This window comes from Falco naumanni, chromosome 6, assembly GCF_017639655.2.
Source record: "Falco naumanni isolate bFalNau1 chromosome 6, bFalNau1.pat, whole genome shotgun sequence".
Lineage (NCBI taxonomy): Eukaryota > Metazoa > Chordata > Aves > Falconiformes > Falconidae > Falco > Falco naumanni.
The window spans coordinates 84,560,591-84,582,019 of NC_054059.1; the positions used below are offsets into that span (position 1 = coordinate 84,560,591).

The 21,429-nt window shown below is 35.4% G+C and overlaps 1 protein-coding gene across 1 annotated transcript in view; it reads left to right on the forward strand.

The window, feature by feature from the left end:
- FMN2 (formin 2) overlaps positions 1-21,429 on the forward strand; it is a 165,634-nt gene that overhangs the window by 82,610 nt on the left and 61,595 nt on the right. The window contains 4 exon segments of the mRNA XM_040599133.1: positions 11,477-11,538; positions 19,089-19,180; positions 19,326-19,455; positions 20,404-20,550. Coding sequence (XP_040455067.1) covers positions 11,477-11,538; positions 19,089-19,180; positions 19,326-19,455; positions 20,404-20,550 — 431 coding nt within the window.

Sequence of the window (21,429 nt, forward strand, 5' to 3'; positions counted from 1 at the left end):
ATACCAGCTTTTGAGAAACACTTTGGAGCGTGAAAAAAGATGGAACTTAAACCATAAACACACATCCTTCTGCCCTCAGTTATCACAGTATTGTGATTTGAATTAGTAAAGCTGTGTCATCTGTCATCTACATAGCCAAAAGTCTTTTTGCATTATTTTCATAATCCCACCACACTTAGAACATGGACTAAATATCACAAGATCATTACATCATTTTCTTAGCATCTGTAGCTCTTTAATACTGTAACTCCAGAATATTTGGTGAAAGGCTTAACGTGCATTAGTACGATGAAATCCCTGGTGTTTATCCAGACATCAGACTGGGAAGACATGTAGAATAGCAAGCTACATCAAAACTGCTCTTTGCTGTGCCAAAAATAATTTTTTTAATTTTATTCAGAGCACAAATTCAGAGTGTGTAATTTTATTTTGGTAAGATGCTACCATCTGACAAAGAGAAAGGCAAATTTGCTTTTGAAATGAAACTCTTGAATGTTTTGTAATTGTAATTCTTGAGCAAGAAAATTTATATTTTGACTTGTAACTGCAACAGCTGACTGTACAGCAATTATAGATAAACGAGAACTAACTTTGCCTGATTTCTGAATCCCTGTAAGTTTTCATGTAGGGTTTTCTAACTAGCTCTGCTACTACAGATACTGGTATTATCATACACAACTGGCTAGCTTGAACCACAAGCAGGGAAAGTTTGTTTCTGAATGATTGTGCATGTCATCATGGCTAAAAGGACTTGCAGTACTTTCTATTGCAGATCATCAAAAGGTAGCAACATTCCACGTAGTCTAGGTAAAATGATTTAGGCTTGTTGATGTTAGAGAAGACTAGTAGAGACCTTCCGAGTGACCTAGCAAAGGGCAAACATGCAGCTCAACTCTAGGTTTTTAGAAAGATCATTCTAAGCATTTAGTCTGGCTGCTAATTAATGAAAGTCATGTAATATTGCCTGCTAATTTCTGCCTCAAGGTATTAGTCTGTATAAATATGAACATTTTAGCAGTATAAATGATCTTCAGTTCCAGCTGAAATTCTGACCCTTCAACCTTTTGCTTTCTTTGAAGTCACTAATAGTTTTGCCATTGACTTCAGTGAGTCTAGGATTTCATACAAATACCTTGAGTGATGGAGAAGTCAATATATCCCATGAAAAATTGTTCAAAAGGTTAATTTCCCTCACTTTTAACACTTAAAATATTCTTTCCGTAAGGAATTTGTCAGATTAATTTACAGACATCATTCCTTCCTGCTTTTGCTCTGTGAAATAACAGGGCCATCTACTTTCAGATATCTTCACATGCAGGTATGCATAAGAACTGTAGTCAAGTTGCTTCTTAACTTTCTTCTGTATAAACTAAATAGATCAAGCAATTCAACAGGAGGACAAATTCTTGAGGTTATCCTGCTGTTGCCTTTGGTCTCTTTGATATTCGTCCAGCGATAGCTGTAGTCCAAAGGTTGTTTTGACTTCTAGTCACTCCTTGAGAGACAAGGAGTCTTATGTAGTCATTGATTGTGATTACTGAGTGTAATCCAGACAGTTCTTTGCTGAATTTGGGTCTGCTCAGGGAATAGCAGCTGTCCCGTTAGCATTGTCACGTGGATTAATAATATTTCTAATATCTTTCTTTTTTCTGTTGGTAAAGGTATGTTTAGTTGCAGTAAGCTGAGAGCAGATTCCTGTGGAAGCCTAAGATACTCTCCTTGCTGGTAGTGTTTTATGAGCCATTAAATTTTCAGATCTATGAGTTAGGCAGTTGTTAACTCATTTAGTGTTGACGCTTAAGTAATTTAATATAAGTATTCTAAATTGCCAGCTGAACACACCAGGAGCTCCATTAACTGTACATTAACTGTGGGTAAATTGAAAGCACAAAAGCTAAGATCTAAGTTAGCTGCTTAATGTAGAGAATATATTTTTTGGAAAAAACATACATTAGTTAACTACACTGCTAACTTTATTAAATTTGCCAAGTGCTATATAACTGATAAAACTGGTATACACTTGCCATTATTATGAGGGATGAATTGTGATCATATAATCTCAAAAAAATATAATAACAAAAAAATCAAGAGCTTCAATGATAGATTAGAATAATGATTGTAGTGGAATGTGCATAAGGAACATGGAAATATTTGGGACTGTTAGAGCTGTTCATGGTCACAGAGTAAGGCAGGAAATACAGAGATCCCATACAAAAAAATTAGTGTACTTCTAGTGACTATGATGTTAGAATAAGTAATAAATTATTCTTCCCATAGCTGGAATAGTTTTAATCTAAATTTATTCTTCACTTTGGACTACTTTAAACCTACATTTCATCCTTGTCAGTGAATTCCAAACAAATTTCCTTCTCCTCCTGCATTTTCTTTTCATTTAGAATGAGCTCCTTAAAGCATGAAAGAAAAAGCTGGACCCTTTGCTTATGGTCTGGAGTTCTCAGAGCTGGCCATGACTTTGTTTACTTTTAGTTACTCTAATGTTAAAAGATAAGGTGGAATTAAACTGAAAGCCAGCAAATTTGAATTCTGAAAAAAATCTACATGTAATTAAAAGTCTCGATTACTTGGAAGCCTGAAGGCTTGTTTGTATTCCAAACAAGTCTTTCTAACTCCTTCCAGCTGCACTCAGTAAGAGATGCTACCTTGTTCTGCAAAGTTTGACTTGCATATATCCTTTGACTGTCACAGTTATACCATCACTGGTACCACAATTAGCCTTGGAGCTCCCAGATATAATGTCATTGAAATAGAGACCAAAAAGCATTAGAGCCTATGTGGATCTAAAAGAAAAGTCAAACACTAACACACAGAAACCCCAAATTTTATTTCAGTTAACTCTTGAATGCAAAGCTATAAATCATAGCTGTCTGCAGACAGATTGATACACAATGTCAGATCTATTGCATATGTGCCTTGTAGCTGATGTGTTTGTGCAGTTTGTTTTAATAACATGCACTGTAAACACATACAGTCACATAAACATCCCAAAAATATATTCCTCAGATATTCTGTTCTAGTAGTCTCACCACCAAAAGTGATAGAGTTGATAGGTATGACAAGTTTCCTTTTGAGAACCTCTAAACGAAATGCCTGTGCCATGCTATGGCTACCTTAACCAGGAAGTAAAAAAGCTTAGTACAAGCTGATAATGAAGTAAAAACCAATAACATTGTAGGGTTTTTATAGTAGAAATTTTATTTTTTGTAACAGAATTTCATAAATGTAAAATATATCCATATGTCAATGATTAATTTTACATTAAAATCTTGTTCTTGAAATGTTTTTTAAAATACATTTGAGGACAGGAAGGTTGCCTAGAGAACAGCAACCCCCTACTATAAGCATGAAGTACATTTTTAAAAAAAAAAAAAAAACAAAACAAAACACAAACCAGCCACCAATGTATTTAAATGTCTTACATTATTTGCATTTGTGTGCTATGCTAAGCCTTAAGCTGTGTTTTGGGAGTTATAGTGGTAGTCTTTTCCAGTTTGTTGAAATTGTTGAACCCTACCAGTCAATCTTGTGCTTCAAATTCACTCCCAAGCGACCAGCCCCTGGCAGGTTCATGGAGATTGTTTGCTTCTCTACACACTATAGTTTAAAATAAGCGTAATCTGGTAAAAAACTAGTCTTTTGTCAACCTTCCTATACCCTATACCCATGGTTTTTCACCTGCCAAATTCAAACAAGTCTTATCTAAACAATTAAGATAAGCATTGAAGTACTCTCTATAGTCAAATCAGCAAACCTCTCAAAACTAGAACTGAAATACAATCTCTCTAAATTAAACAGTCTACAATGGCAATCATGTTTGTATTTAAACATTTTATTCTGAAAGGATTACAGCATTGGTCTCCGTTTTTTTTCCTGCCTAGACAAGAAGGCGACATACTGAGTCAAACAAAATATATTTGTTCTCTAAGAACTGAACTTGCGCACTTTTTATAAACAAAGTGTATAGGTGTATGAATTTAGGCTTCACATAATCAATAACTGCTGTCCTTAACATAGTAGACAACTGTTTGAAATGTACGTAATGTAACTGTTTATATTAACTATGTATAGCTATATATAAAATCTAGTTATGTATTTTGTTGTATGTCTGTATATATAGTTTTATGTATGTAAAAAAGCTCTGTCAATACAATTTTATTGCTATATATTAGGAATACAACATTAGGGAATAGGAATGCTAAGGACAAATGTCTAAGAAATTGAACTACGTTTATAAGAGAAGAATCTGTACAGAAAGTAATAGTAAAGATTCACTCTTTTGGATAAGGTCTCCTACTTCTGTTAAGGCAAATTTTGTAAATGCATTTTCTTGCTGAATTGATTCTTATTTTATTGCTTCCCAGAAATGTGAGTGCATGTTCTTGAAGGTATTTAAAATTTGTAAGTCCTTTAAAAACAATCTGAAGCAACAGTTAAGCTTAATCCATGGCTGCTGCTTGGAAATTTTCTATACTGTTCTGGTTTCTTACACAAGCTTTAGATCAAGGTGAATTACTGCCACAGTAAAACTGTGTGCAAGCAATTCTAAAGTGCTGCTTCTTGCCTCTGATCCATGCCATACGTACTTGTGTTGAAGATCCAATCTCCATTGTGCTTTGTGCACTTATTTAAAGTATTTGCTAATAGATAAACATACCACAAAGATACTGAGGGCAAGCAGGTAGGTGGTAATATGAAATTTTTCTCATTCATGTTAACTCTACCCAGAGCAGCCATCCCCTATCTAACCATTATCAATAATTTTTTTTCTGTAGGTTGTGCAACTCCAGGTACTTATATTTTACATATTCTTTTATTTCACTTATTTTCTGAGAATCTTTAAAAACTACATAGTCATGATCCTTGTACGTTTTGCTGCAGCTCCCATTAGCACAGGGACATTTGGGTTTACCACTGTATTTTCCATATTTATGTAAACATAACTTTTATTTCAGAGGCCCATTTGGGATTTAACTTTCTGCATTAAGAGATTCACATTTCTATCATTTGAGATAAAAAAGAATCCCAAAGGAATAGCAGTAGTTGCCAATTTGTTGGAAGTATTACAGACAAGAACACATCCTTGTGCAGTGGGGCTGTTTTAGATGAACAATGCTAATAAGATGACATGGGGGTGGGGTGGGTGGAGGGGAAGAGCAAAGGACAGTAATTTTTGAAGTTGTGGTTTACTATGTAACCAATAAAAATGGCAAGAAAAGACCTAACATTTTGCAGTTCGGTTGATTTTTAAATACAAATAATAAGTTGGATTTAAATCTGGGTTTACTTTGCAAGTAGCTTGATATTTCATCGAACTATAGTCTTTACAGCAGAAAAGGAAGCTGCTGTGCTTTGGTCTTCTAAGGCTTTCTTGGCTCTTTTGATGATGAGAATGTTGAGACACGCGGGGTTCTTTATACTCCTGAATTGAGCAGTTCAGCTGTCAGTTATTCCAAGGAACCTGATTTAATTGTCTCCACTGAGACTTTTTTTCCCTGCTTTGCTTATATTTGCATGTATACTGTTCTTGCATTTTCTTCCAGAGACGTCTGTCAGTGAAGGCTTCCATTCTGTATTGAGTGAACAAACAAAGAAGTTTATTTGTTCTTTTTCTCTAATTTGTTGTCAGAAACATTTCATAAGCTGACCAGGCTATATACTGTCTGACTTGTGTTTCTTGTATCAGAGCTCTCCATTGCCTAAGGCTTTCTTTGCCCATATTTTCTAATGATGGTGGGTTTTGACCATTCAAAGTTTACTACCTGTATGGTATTCTTGGAGGAGCTTTTTTTTTTTTTTTTTCCTTTTAATTAACTCAGAAGTAATCATCAAGGAAGTTAATATAATATGACGACGCACTAACCTACTCATCTACTCACGTGCCTTCTTTTTTTTCTTCTGAATATCCTTTTTAGATATTTGAAAATTAATATGTCTCATCAAATTTTCAAGTACAATTACTTAAAAACATTTATAAGGTTGAATGAATTTTAATGCTACAGTTGTGCATCAAAATTTTGTAGTAATTTGGAGTCTCTATTTCTGTACAGCTTATGGGTCATATATAGTATAGATACAGGTTCTTAATAACAACAAAGTCCATTGTTGTTTTAAAACTGGTTAATGCCTTTTCTGTTTCTCTGACTCTTCAGCAATACTCCTGGGGTGTAGATGGCTTAACAGTTAACATAAAGTAGAATTACCTGGAGATGAAAGTTAGGAAAAAGTACCATGGAAGCTGAAACCTCTCATGATCCTGTAATTGTGCATGTTAGTTGCAGATGGGCAGAACAGCTGTGAAACCCCCAGATCTGTGGCCCACAGAGAACTGTGTGATACCGTGATTCATCTGCTGTAGAAGTAGGAGGTCTTCCATTCAGGGAAGAAGAATCAGTCTGCCTTGGTAATTTGCTGAAGTGACTGTCTGTTGCTGCCATTTGACAGTGGAGATGTGAAGTCTTGCAGAGACTCTTGGTGCTCTTTTGAAGAAAGAAAGCAGATGTGAAAGTAAAGATGCAAATAAGTGCAGGAGGAAAAAAGGGAATGACCTCTTGGAGTGATACTGCTTGGTTTTTGGAGAGTCATGGAGAAATCAGTTGTGGTCAAGTCAGTGTGAAGAACTGGGGTTTGCTCATTTACCTCCCTGAAGCATGGATCTGAGCATAGCAGGATTGGTTCAGAATTCTTTTTGCAAATGTTAGGTGGTTTTGCTTCAGTTACTGCTTCTTTTGGAGGAGTTAAACTGTAATCTGTTACCAATCCAGTAGGATTTGGAAATTGCTGTCAGTTTTTGGAGAGACAGCAGTGCTGCTAGGAGGGCTTGAGAAGAGGACACTCACTTTTAGAGTCCTGAGACAGAAAAGCGTAGGAAGCATACTTGGAAAAGCAAGAGAAATGGACTGTGATTTGAAACCTGTCCTGGGAAAAGGGAAGACAATAAGGCCAAGATTTGGACTGAATACCAGTCTTCTGATAGTCATCTATAAGTGAGAACTGTGCTAATGAGACTTTTATGACATAAAAGACCGATCCGCAGGATCGGTTTGATAATTCTTTTTCTTCTTCCTGAAATTCTACTCCGTGGGAAATTTTGAATTTTGGCCTTTTTATTTTGAAAGAAAATTCCTGAGTTTTGCACTTACAAACAGAACAGAGTTTCCAAGCACTGGGCAGCTGTAGGACTTTGTGTTTTCTGTAACAGTTTATGTGAGTGATACTCTTGGTGGATGTAGATTCACAGCTTCACGCGAGTGTAGGTTTGTTGTGTCAATACTGCCTATCAAATTTTAGTGGTAGATGGTATTTCAAATGCTTCTAGATATATGAATAATCAACAGTAATGCTTACAATAATAATAATTAAAAAAAACCCAACAAGAAAACAAACCACACACATTTCCTTTTATAGTCTTCATGAGAATACACTGTGCATCCTCCAGCTTCCAGCTGGTGTGTTCTCATGCCTTTCTTCTTCAGGATTGTATTTGCTTGGCAAAAAAATTTGCTCCCATTGGTGGCCCGGTTACATACTGTGCTTCCCTGGAAACATGTGGGTGGTGATTATTCATTGTGTTGATTTGATGTGGATTTTGTGTTGTTTATTTTTTAAATTATGTCTGTTCAAAATCAGCTTCTATGTATATGGGAGAAGGTCCATCTGTTCTCAGAGTTCAAGTACGCCTTTGAATGTAGCTGTGTGCTTTACACTAATCTTGCTTTTTTTTTAGCAGCAATATTCTCCTTCTCTCAGGTGAAGTGTCTTCTAAGGTGCCTAGGCAGACTTGCAAATTAATTGCTATTACTAAGAACAGTAAGTCTTTGTCTTTTTGCGTATATTTTATTGTCCTTTCAGTTTGAAACTAGTATCTAAATTGGGTTTGTTATTTTAAGTCTGCATAATTTATTTTTTGACTCAATTTATATTATAAAATGCATAATGGTATGGATACTCCTCTTCCATTCTGCTAAAACTTCTATATTCTGCAGCTGCATAAGAAAATCCCACTGATACTGGTTGGAAAACAATTAGAGTATCAGGAAAGTTTAAGACAGATGAAAGATTCCTGAAGCCTTTATTTTGGCTCCAAATGCTTTGAAATCTCTTTCTCCTCCTCTGTCCTTGATAGTGTCAAGCAACACTTTGCAATTGTTCTTCAACCTCTCTTTTTACTGGGTGGATTTTCTGTAATCATCTGTTGACCAGTGCTTGCATTGGAAAACAAAAACCAAAGAAAAGTCGTTGGGTTGTAGTTCCTTTTATTTTCAGTTGTGCATATTTTTGTGTGTATCTGGACGTACTTGGTTCAAATTTGATCACATCTGTATATCTGTGTATATATACACAATTATATACATGTACATAGAGTAATTTTAAAGTATTGGGGCTTTAAACTGGTGCTGGCTTGCTGGTTTTATTTGTGACAACAGGAATGTAGGAAAACAGTAGAACTATGAAAACTTTGAGGTAAGAACTAAATGCCTGAGTCTGATGTGATTAAAACAAAGTTGTTTCTATTAGCAGTGAAGAATATCTGAAGGCTTTTACTCTGTCTTATGAGTGTATCAGAAAGGCTGGATGATACATTGGCTATTAAAGGTCCCTTCATAGTAGTCAAGACCAGGAAACAACAATGTCAACTGTGAAACAAAAAAAAAATCACTTTCTAAAATAGTGACATGGGTAGAAATATGCAAGACTGTTATAAACCCTTCTCCAGATGTTTGCATCGAAGTATAATGGAATTGTAGCATTAAGTCAGGAGATTTTCGTAGAGCATATTAGTTTCTCTATATTTTGCATTGTTATTTTGCCACTGCTTATGGAATCCTTCAGTTACATATTTGTGTAGTCATGCTGATCGTTGAGAGGGGGCATGTTTAGCTGGTAAGGTTGGCTGCAGAAGGAAACATCATTGTTTTTATTAGGTCAAATTGTCTAGATAATGGAATTAAATATGCAACAGTTATGACTTATTTTGCCAACTATCATTTTCTGCGTGACAGTGCTGCAGTACCACCAAGGAACAGCTCATCTCCTGATTCCTCAGAGTAGGGGGAGCAAACCTATGGTGAACACTGAAAAATCCCAGCAGGATGCTAGGGCGCTATTTATGAAGACATATGTCTTCAGATGAAATATATAGAAATCTATTTGTCTTGGGAGGAGGGGTATTTGAAACATATATACTAATTTCTCCAAGTTCTTGTCTCGGAGTGATTTGTTTTAAGCAGCTCCCTGAAGTATGTACACTCTTCTGCATACCTGTTTTGTTGAAAGTACACAGACCTGGCACCATCGTGTTTGCCAGGCGTTCTCTTATCTCCCGCAAGCATTCAAACAAAAGTGTTCTATTGCTCCCTGAGTAATCCGTGGGTGATCTTAACATTGAGCAAAAGTCAGCGCAGGAACTTATATTTCTTAATGCAGGGGCAGACAGTCTCTGGAAGGAAGGGGAGGGGTTGGAGCGGGGAGAAGTCAGCCACAACTCAAAATAAATAGTTGAAGGGTTGGGAATGTGTTCATATATGAAACCATTGCGTAAGTGTAAGAATGCTGAAACATAGTGATAATACAAATGGAGTTTCATAATATATCCTGGTTTTAATAAAGCTGTTTGTATATAGGCTTTGACATACGTGTTTTCTTGAAGTAAAACTGCCAAACCAATATAGATCCGCTTTCTATCTGCATGTTAATTTGAGTTTCCAGTTCTACAAGGCAGATCTGGCATGTTTTTAAGCATGCAGATAGTCCTATTGAGCAACAGGGATTATTAAATACAACATATGTTACAGTACCTTGTTGAGGGGGCATCTTTAAGTCTCTGTTGCAACAATTATTATACTTGGAGCAGGGGGAGGAGTTTTAAAATATCCCAAATAATTAGTAGCAGATTTTTTGCATGTGCCCTTTCCCCCAAAACAAAACAAAAAACATGTTTCTTCCTAAACTGTTAACTTTGATATTGCCATTATCTTTAAGATTCTCTTGATTTCTGGTAAAGGGAAAAATGGAAAAAAATCCCTATTTTTTAATATTACTTCCAAAAACTAAAAAAAAATCCTAATTATTTTTTGTTTCAGTCCTAAAAGTCAGCTTTGTGCTGTGCCTAGAGATACGGTGTAGCCTGCTTAGTTTAATCAAGATGAACACTTCTTTGTTTATAATTTTCTTATACTGTAACTGAAACTGTCTCAGGCATGGAAAGGGGAAACATGATGAGTCCCAGACTCAGAGTGGTATCTCTAAATGCTTTAGAGCAATCAGAAACCCATGGGCTTGAATTATACTGTCTGTAGTCTTTCGGTGTATACACAGGATGTCTCTGTGACAGTTAAGGACATGGATTTATAGGACATAAAGTGACCTAGTGCTGAGTTTCTATCACTGATCAATGTTGCACTTTATAGATTAATCTTGCCTAGGGAATTATTCCACCTATTGTACCAGTGCACACGCAGAGCCCATTTTAAAAAAGGGTACAAATCAATGAAGTGCAAAATAGGATAAAGACCAGTATGGTGCAATTAAAAAAGATTCATTACCATCAGATATGTTCTAATGCAACGTTCTGCATTTCTGTAAAGGTTTGAAAACTGGGTGAGGAATGTTGGATTTATCTGCCTTTTAAATGAATGCTCAGTGTACTTGCAAAAAATATGTAAGAGGAAGACTGAAAAGTATTATCTTTAAAATAATTTGTTGTATTAGCTGAGAACAATTCTTCACTAATTTTCACAAATATTTCCTATGCCTCATGAGGTGTTCCTAATAGAAGAGGGGAGTCAGGGTTGTGTTCCTAAAAGTGTGCCACTTTTTTTTTTTTTTTTTTTTTTTGTCCAGGTTAGGTAGGTGGAAATCACTGTCTCATCACTGTCTCTGTGCTGTTGAACTGGCTTTTTGATGCTGAAAAAATACAGTATGTGTGTGGCACTAGAATTGGTTGGGAACAGGAAAGGCATATTTTGTGTCTGTACTAAACGTGTCGGCTTAGTGCATAGAAGACTTGACCCTTGTCAGGTGTTTTGAAGTTAACTAGCTGACTTATGGATTAATCAGTTTAACACTGAAGCCAACCAGCGACAGGAATGAGCTTTGTGTTGTGAGTGTGTGTGTGTGTGTGGCCATGGTGCAGATTTACAAATTTTTATAATGCTTTCAGTTGGACCATGAAAGTCTGATGTAAAGCTTATCTCTGATCTCTGGCTACGGCCATACTCGTGGGATCCTGTTTGTGTGTTTGGGGGGAGGGAGGTGAATTCTTTAACGCTTGACACCTGGCTCTACCAGGTTTCTAGCCCATAGTCTTAGGAACAGCACTATTCAAGGCATTAATAAAGCTAAACCCCTTAAGCTGTATGACCAGTAGGTCATAAAAACGATTGCTGGGTATTGGGCTCAGTCTTTATTTTGCAGCTGGATTATCATCCTGACAACTAATTCTTTTGTCTTTTTTTTATAGCTGTTGTGAACTTGGACAACACTGTGGTTGACCTAGAGACCCTTCAAGCCCTATATGAGAATGTGAGTACTCAGAGAAAGTCCATATAATGTAGGAATACTGAGGCCCATGTGAAGATATTTTTGTTTTGCATCAGCAATGTTCAGAAAGCTTGTAGAACATGTCCTATTTTGAAGTGACTTTATTTTCCCCAAAGCAACCAAAATACTAAGCATTTAATATGTATTAACTGCCATTGTGTGTTTTATATAGTGCATATATTTTTATGTTACGCAATCAACTTCTAAATTACTAAACAGAAATTGGTTTTGCTCCTTTCTTTTTGTCTTGGGTGGGGCAGTCTTTGATCAATAGATACCAGACCTCGCACTCCAGGTCTTTGGCTTTGTTTTGCAATTTCATTAATATGACAATGCTGTTAAATTAAAAAGAAATATGTTTTAGAAACAGTTATCATTCCATTTGTGGAACTGTAGCTTTTCATTATTATTATTTCGGGATTTCTTCCAAATTAATTTTAACTCTTCGAAAGGAAAAAGATTACTCTAAGTCAAAGTAATAAAAAGCAGTATAAACTGCCAGAGGCTTCAGAAATGTCTGGTACTAATCATCAGAGAGCGTTTGACCACTAGGTATACAAAATCAGGGGTTCAGAATATACTTAGGCACAGTCTAAAGCTTTACAAAGCCAGTCACATGCAAAATTCAAAAAAGTAGATCTCAGAAGCATGTTTCTGCCTTCAGCTGCAGCTAGTGAGTGTTACCCTTTCTCTGAGCACGTTGCCTGAATGCATGAAGGTCTGGCTGGGCACCTCTGGAACGAGCAAAGAGACTTTCTGTTGACCCTCCAAAGAACCTGAAAACATGAAACAAAACTGTGTGCCACAGAATGGCATTGAAGGCCAACCTATGCTTTTGTATTGGATTTTATTTCCCTGATAAAGTTTTGAAAATATATTAATTACTTTTACACCTTTCAGATTTTTGGGTTTTAGACTCTAGTTTTTTACAGCCTACATTGCAATTATTTGTTGATGTATGAAATTTCTCATAAATAATCCACTTTGGTGTCTGAAGAGAGAAACAGTGAACTCTCATCTGCTTTATAGAAAATCCAAAAAGCTAAACAAAACTAAAACCAGAAATCTGACAAGAATTAGGGAGCAATTCTACTCATACCTTATCCCTGAAGAATTAACTTGCTCAACACTGCTTAGGAAGGTAATGGTCAAATGGGAAACCTATTCTAACTACCCCCAAATCTTTAAAGACTTCTTGCCCTTATAGCGTAGCTTTTCTTGTTTGGCCTGTATTATTTTCATTTTACATTATTTTAAAACTGCTTATTTACACAGCACAGCTATATCCCATTCCATACATTCCTTAGCATGTAAAAAAATTAATTTTATATATTACACATGAGTGATTTTGAGAGACTGTGTGGTGAGAAGTACAGAATAGATATTGCCCTCATGATCAGTTTTGCATCCTTCCCTCTTTTATATTGCATAAGACTTTTTTTATTTTGGTTATAAAAAATAGTCCTCCCATGTGGCTAATGTACTAATAGGATATTTTTCAAATGTTGTTTTAATGTCATCTCCAATATGCTTCAGAGTTCCAGTATAATAGATTACCTGTAAACTTGCAGTTTGTTGAAGTAACCAAATGCCATTGTATTCCTTTTGTCATTACCTTCACTAATTACAGGAAACGCTAGGAAATATTGTCCTGATTAAGGAAAACATCATATGTTAATCTTAGGCAAGACTCAAAAAGTTGGAATGACTACAATATATTTCTTTGCTTTGAATAGAAGACGCATCAGCTCGATTCTATCACTATAATTGCTTGGGTACAAGACAGAAAGAAAACCAACAACCTCCCAGCAAACAAACAACCAAACAACAAAATAAAACCCCAGTTTATTTGGATGGTATCATAAGGGGGCCTGAATTTTAATTCTGGATCTTCTGTTTGATAGAGCTGTATCTTGAAAGAAGCATTTTTTAAAATTGAATTTTACTTTCTGTTTTTACTTTCAGTCTTTGGTCAAAATGTTTCCCTCCCTTGACAGCTTGACTAATTATATCAATATTGTTCAATAAAAAAGTGTAAGCAGTGGGTGGTACCAGAAAGCCTGGCACGTTTGACTCCTCCCTTATTTCTCAGCCTCATCCTGTGTTGTAATTGGGGATAATTTTGCCTCATGTGGCTACTTTGTAGCCATTAATTTTTATTTCTTAGGGTTTGTTTATGTATTGGATTGGGATTATTTTTTTTTTCTGGATATTTAAATACCGCTGCACTAGTTCTTGGCCTTTCTATTTGATCTGTATGGAACATATGGTAGCATTTGGTTTACAATCTTCCCTCAGAATGTAATCACTTTTTCTGATTGCATATGTCTGGCAGGGTGCTTTCCCTTCTTAAATGTGAATGAAATTTGGGCAGTCTCCAAACCTAAACACACCCTAATTTCAAAAGCCACAGTCCCGAGGGCTCAATTCCTGTTTACTGAGGAATTAAAGTCTTGTTAAACCACAAAGTTACTGTATACATCTTAGTGAGTTTTTATAAACGAAGAAACCCACACCCCATCAAAGACCCAAGCCCTCGATAGTTTACCAGTATTAAAAGGTATTGCATCAAGTGAGGACTTTGTTACTGCAGCTTTGTGTAGTGCGGTCACGTAGTTCTTATGCATGATTGTGTAGTTTGCTTTATAAAATGTTGTTTAAATATGTATTGATAATCAACTATGTTTTAATATCTAGACAATTTTAATAAGAGGGTCTTAATAGATGAAACTAGGTGTGGAATGCTTACTTTAATTGTGCTTTTACAAACTCTAATAGCAATGCCTTCAGGTGGCAGCTGTAATTAGAGAGGGAGAAGGTAGATAAAATTCAGTGGAGTTGACAATTTGCTGTATGTGGTTAGGCCATATTGGTTGTGATGAGAAAGTTACTTATTTGAAATAAGTGAATGTTTACTTTGAAAACAGCATCCTAGCAGCTGAGATTGTAACTAAAGTATCACAAACAAGATAAGCCTTTTCATGCTTCTGTCTTTACTATATTGTGAAAACAACTATATAAAAAATGGATCAAAAATTGTATCAAAGGATTATCTTTGATCTGTGCATTTGCCCTTTTCAAATCTTGTTACATCACAAAATGAAATGTATATACTTTCTTAATTTGACTACTGGTAAATTGACTACCCTGTCTCTATCTTTTAAAGACTTGGGTCAATGCTTTCAAAAACCTCAAAATTCCATTTGCAAGTGAAAGGCACCCAGAAGTCTGAAGTGCATGCCTCTGCCCTGCCACTGAAATACAAACATTCTCCTCAATTATTCCTCGTGGGGGTATTTTTGTTTGGTTGTTGTTTGTTTTGTTTTGTTTTAAAAAAGGCATTTACAATGCAATGTCTTAATATGTTTTCTGCAAAGACTATAGATTGGACCTGACTTCTGACACATGACCCAGCTTCAAAGGGTTATGATAATTGTTATTAACCTGTGTATCTCTGTATATCCTTGTTGTTGCAGTTATTTTTGGCAACATTCTTTAGACAAGTCAATTGACGTTTTTGAAGGATGAAAATCAAATTGACAAAAAAAAAAATAATTCCACATCAAAATTAAAAAAATGTACACGTATTTCAACTGATCTAAACTCAGAGCTAAGGTTCTGTTGCAAGGGGAAAAAAAACTAACCAGGAAATCTAAGATTTATGTTGTGAAATGGAAAAAATAGATCTTATGAACTTTGATAAGACAAAATATAGAGTAAGTTTATACTCTGACAAAAGTAGGAAAGAGTTAAAGTAAAGCAGTATATTTTTTTGCAGTAATTTCTATCCGATTAATGCTGTTTGATTTCTAGATATAGTTAATATAAAATTCTGGTATGTTATGCTATTTTGTTCCATTTAGGATTCTATATAATAGCTAAAATTCAAGGAAATAAATGTCAGTGACATTCAAAGAGGTACTAATGCCATCAGATTAATGACTTTTCTGAGAATTATCTATTGAATGTGTTCTCCCTTGACACAAAGGCTGAGGGCAATATAAAAGTTTGTGTGGGTTTTTTTATTATTATTTTTTTAATTATCTGTCTGCAAGTTAGCGAATAGATATATATTTAACAGTAAAGTTAACTAGTAACAATTCTGAGAAATATTTTAAAATAATACCTGTGCAGAAAGCGTGCCAGCCTTATTCCTTGTGTATTGTAATTTAAAATCCACATAAATCAGAATTCTGGATACCAGAGCCAAAACTAGTTGCTTGAAACTTGGGTTTGATTCTGAACTTGCACCACATACTTGGACCTCTTAATTTGGGTGAAGAGTGAACCATATTTCCTGAGTTTTGCTCAGGCCCACCCATGAGTGGATCGTGCTTAGCCTTTGTATCTTTGCCAGTTGTTATTTCTTTGCATACACAATCTGAGAATAATGGCTTAAATAAGGAATAGGGAGTCTGCCTAACATTTTGCCTGTGGGATTTGGTGGAGAAACATTAACAGTTTGAATATGGGCGTATATAATACAGTGCTGTGATAAGCCCTCTAATACTTCACTGTGTGCACAAGGCCAGAAGAGAGAGTGCTCTCGCTATGTATTCTAAAGAATTTGCACATAACCATTTAGCTTTTCCTGTCCTTGCTAAAATATTTTCTTCTCTTTACTATGAAAAAATTTTTAGTGGTCTCCTGTCAGTTTAATAGTAGATAATATACCTTATAGATTGGCCAGAAATAATATAACTTAATTCAAATCCTTTTAGTACAAAAACTTGTTTACTTTTACAGAAAACTCATTCTCAATTAACAAGTTGAAATTGAATACATAATTTTTTTTAAGTGTAGGTTGAATAAATTAAATAGATCTTCCTACAAAGTCACATCATTTGCATAACTAGACCACCATGGGTCTGACAACATGACTAGTGGGACAATGCCAGCTCTCTTGGCATCCTTCTGATTTCTAGAATCTGAAGATTTCAAATGTTGCCAAGAGAGTTTTTACTGATTTGAAAAGAAATGGAAGCTTTCTTTTTCTCTTAACTTTTTATTGGGTAAGCACGTTCTAGATGAAGTGAAGAAATGTTCCGTCTACACCTGCTCCCTAACACAAACTCAAAAGCAAGTCCTTCTTAACAGCATCTGCAATACTTAAGTGGAAACCTCTGCAGTTAGTTGCATCTTTCCTAGTCCTCACTCTGTGTCCTGATTAATCTTCTAAGATTAAAAATTGATACATTTTTTTATATTAGTAGCTTGAAAATTTCCTCCCTCTCAGAATAGAACTATACAAACAAGATGTGCTGTTATAATTTCTTGTGTATGCCCTATGCCTGCCTTGACAGAAATGTAGAAAAGTAGGATGAATTCCCAAGGTGTTTTGGTTTTGTTTCTTTTTTTTCCTTATACAGAAGTGATACTGGGGTAGGGAATTTAGGAAACTAGGTGTTATGGATGGGCCACTGCCATTATGCTAAAATTAAAACCTGGTAATTTAGTGTCAGCCTAACCCTTGTTATCTGAGAAAGACACAATACAGTGTTCATAGATCAAGGAAGGACCAGGAAAGTCAAGGGGAGTGATTAGTCTCCTCTTCTCAGCATCGGTGAGACCACATCCAGGGTGCTGTGTCCAGTTCTGGCCTCCCCAGCGCAAGAAACATGAATGTATTGGAGCGATCTAGCAAAGGGCCACGACAATGATTAAAGGCCTGGAGAATATATCATATAAGGACAGGCTGAGAGAACTGGGATTGTTCAGCCTGAAGAAGAGAAAGCTCAGGGTACTCTTATCAGCATGTAGAAATATTTGATTGGGGAGGGGGAGTAAAGAACACACAGGTAGACTCAATGATGCCCAGCATCAAGACAAGAGGTAGAGGGCCTCCTGAAAGTGATATACTGGAAATTCCATTTAATACTAGAAACACCATTTTTCATTGCAAGGATGTCCAACAGTAGAACAGGCTGCCTAGAGAGGTCATGAGTTCTCCATCCTTAGACATATTCAAAACCTGGCTGGACTTGATACTGAGCAACCTGCTGTTGCTGCCTCTGCTTTGTGCCAGAGGGTTTGGTTAGACGATCTCCAGAGGTCCCTTCAAACCTCAAATATTCTATTAATCTGTGATACAGGTGCTACCACCATTATAATTCCTTAGCCAAGAACAAAGTTTATTGCTGGGGGAGGGGAAATGAAGTTGTCTGCAATATTTCCTATCTGTTGGAGTATTTCATAGGTAAGATCAGGCTACTTTAGAGAAGATGGGCTTTGAAGAACATCCACAGAGGTGTTGGCTAAATACTAGCACATGTAGTATTCTAGACAGATGGCCTTGCAGTCATTTCCAGGCTTCTTGAAGTAATCAGAGAAACTCTGAAGTGCTTTTGCTCTGAGTAACTCTTCAATCTCTTCATCTTTCTGTTTCACATGGAAAGATGTTCAGCAACCTCAGAAGAGCTGTCCAAACCTGACTTTCTGATTTCAGATTGCTGGTGGAGTCAGTATGATTTGAGATAGTTTCATGCCTCTTCTGCTGATCATGCAAACACATGCAAGAAAGAATGCAGATGCAGCCTATCTTTTGCTTTGCCATTATTTAAGTACTTAAAATATAATTTTCCACTATTGTCTTCAAGTTCTGTGATGGAGTAAGCTAAAAAAAAATAAATGACTGTGATGTTTCCTTAAAGGAATAAAGGTAGATATATTTACTTCTTTTTTCACTCCTGCACAGATTTATGTTTTGAATCTAATTTGAAACCACCATGAATGTCAAAAGAAGGGTCAGAAGGAGAAATTTCCATTCCATTTTATTCCTTTCCATGCGGTTCAATTTTCCAGTACTGCAGTAGGAAAAAATAATTTCATTGTAGCATGGAGCTCAAAGAATTGAGGCTGTTTCTTTTGATTGGAATATTGAAGAAAAGACCGCACAATGTGCCACAGGGTTCTCCAAGAAACTAGGCAATTTACATGTAATTGTTTTGGCTTATTAAGATAAAAATGAAAATCATTTTACTTCAAAGTAGCATGCAGTAGTTCTCATGTATTATGATATGTATGATAGTTCCACTATAAATCAGTTATTTTTGTTGTTCCATAGTGTTTTCCAAATGCCAATTAAAATTTAAACTGCAGTAAACAATAAGAACTTATTTTCATTTAGTTTAAAATAAGATATTATTTAAGCATATATTTAAAGATCAGATTGCATTCAAATGCAACCCAACAGATTTGGAAAGAGAAATACAACTCAAGAAGAGAGTTTTTTTGATCCAAAGACCTTATAAACAGCCAAAGAAAAGAGATTGGCAATGAAGATTATTGTCTCAGTTGAACGAATAAATCCTTTGTACACTACTAGTATCAATATTATATGCAAGATGTTCTGTTTTTCATCAGATGTATTTATACTTAAAATCAATCTGTGGACTAAGTAGTTCTATCATACAGATGCTAGAAGGAAAAGAAAAATCTGAGAACATGATTTGTTACAAGGGCATCTTTATCTGTGTTTTTTTGACTAGGTTTTTAATTAAACCTTTTTAATTATTTTGTTTCCTTTATTCCAGAGAGCACAGTCAGATGAATTAGAAAAAATAGAAAAGCATAGCAAGACATCCAAGGAAAAAGAAAACGCCAAGTCCTTGGATAAGCCAGAACAGTAAGAACATACTTGTGAAAGAAGTTTTGCTCACTTCAGAAAATTTTTCCTCCTATAGTAATCTATTTAGAGATGTTATAAAAGAAAATAAACCACTGTTCCTACTGACAGTGACTCCTATAATTATTTTTCATCACTTCTACAGGTTCCTGTATGAACTCTCACTAATTCCCAACTTTTCAGAACGTGTATTTTGCATCCTGTTCCAATCAACGTTTTCAGAAAGCATTTGTTCAATCCGTCGCAAACTTGAATTGTTACAGAAACTGTGTGAGGTAGGTTGTGCTGTGTGGAAAGGTAGAGCTAAATTTCTGATATTTAATCTTGTAAAGCTGTACTCATATTTCAAAAGTTTTTGCTTTGTTTACTTTAAGTACTCATTAAATCTGAAGGATAGCAGAATAGAATGTTTTATGATTGTACTTCGACATCAAAGTGAACTTTAAGATTAGCTTTTGTTACTGAACTATATAATGTTTTGGCCATCAATGTGTATCAGTCTCTGGAAAACAGTGGACATTCCTCTTTTGTTAAAGCAAAATCCTCCGTCTTCATAGTGACCATGTCCCTCCTTTCCAGATGAATGCCTGTTCAGCCCATCTTGCGTCTGCTTCGATTTTGGAAGTGTGAAACTAAATAATATCACTGGGATTAAAAATTAGTTAGAGATGGCAATGTTGGCTCTAGCTAAAAAAGATTACTGGAATTTCATGGTCCCATACAAAACAAAAACATGGTTTTAAAATGCAGGTTTCATTAGTATTTTCATAACAGTATTAATTGAAATATTTTCTGTAATTGTTTCACCATTTAACAGTTTTATTTGATTAATTGTTTTAATTGTTCCATATGGGTTTTTTATGAACTTCCTGCAGAATTCTCTCCTAAATTAAATATACCATTCATAATATCATCATCAGTTAAGGAATACCTATTTTTTTTCTCACCAGATCATCTCTGGTAATATTGCATAGATTTCCTATTAGGTTTTTTTTCTAAGTACCTATTTTGGAAATAACATTCTTCATCCACAAGAGATTACATATTGAAATTATTGTACTTCTACATGTTGCAGTAGAAGGTTGTTAATTCCCTATATTTGAGCTTTTATGTAAATAGTATTTCTAATCACAGTATCAACAAATCTACTTGTCAGTAATACTATGAACTGTAAATTTTGTGGAGAGTATGAACAGAGAATTGTTTCTCTTTCTGTTTTGTAGACATTGAAAAATGGGTCAGGTGTTATGCAGGTCCTGGGTTTGGTTCTTGCCTTTGGAAATTACATGAATGGTGGAAACAGGACACGAGGACAGGCTGATGGGTTTGGACTAGATATCCTGCCAAAACTGAAAGATGTCAAGAGCAGTGTAAGTTGATTCTAGACTTCCTGTAAGCCTGAAATTATTAAATTCTCAGAAATTTACTTTGTCTCCATTTCCAATTAAGTGTGAAACTTACAAAGACTTGTCAAAGGAAATTCGTTTGTTAATATACTTAGCTGTTCACACTTCAAGGATTAGATGCATTTCTGTAGAAATCCAAAGACAAACCATCTCTTTTCATTACTGTACGAACAAAGATATGTTAAATTATGTCTTAGTTCCTAATCTGATATGTATTTGACTTTTGTCACAGTTCATAGTTTTAACTATTCAGAAGCAATACTCCGATCCTTACACTTTAATGGTGTATTACAAAAGTATATTTACAGTTGTAAAAGGAAAGTTAACTGTGATTCAATGCTGATTCAAAATATTTGTGAAAGGAAAAAAAAAAAAAAAGGCTCTCCTGAAAATGACTGAATAGGCATCCTGGGCATTTGGGATAACCCAAAATTAACCTTTTATATAAATCATGATTTCAGAGTATACATTTAACATTGGAGCATGGAACCACCAGCATAAAGAGTAATCACAGCAAGTACTTATTGATTTAAGATTTGTCTGATATAGTCATCTGAGTAAAGAGAATAATAAGTGGTCTTATTTCTCGCTTAGTGCTAAACTGGAGCTTGTGTGTTACCAGCACTTTTTTTGGCTTTGGTTATTAAGCTTCAAGTTGTATCCAGTATCTGCTTATGTCTACAAAGAAACAATAATCTTTGAGTCTCTAGGGCTATGATGAAAAGACTCATCTGAATGTAGAGAATGGTAAGAGAAAGACTATAGCAATAATTCTCAAGGCTTTAAAGTGGCCTCTACATCTACCTAGTTGAGTCATTGTCAAGATCTGCTGTTCTGAAAGCA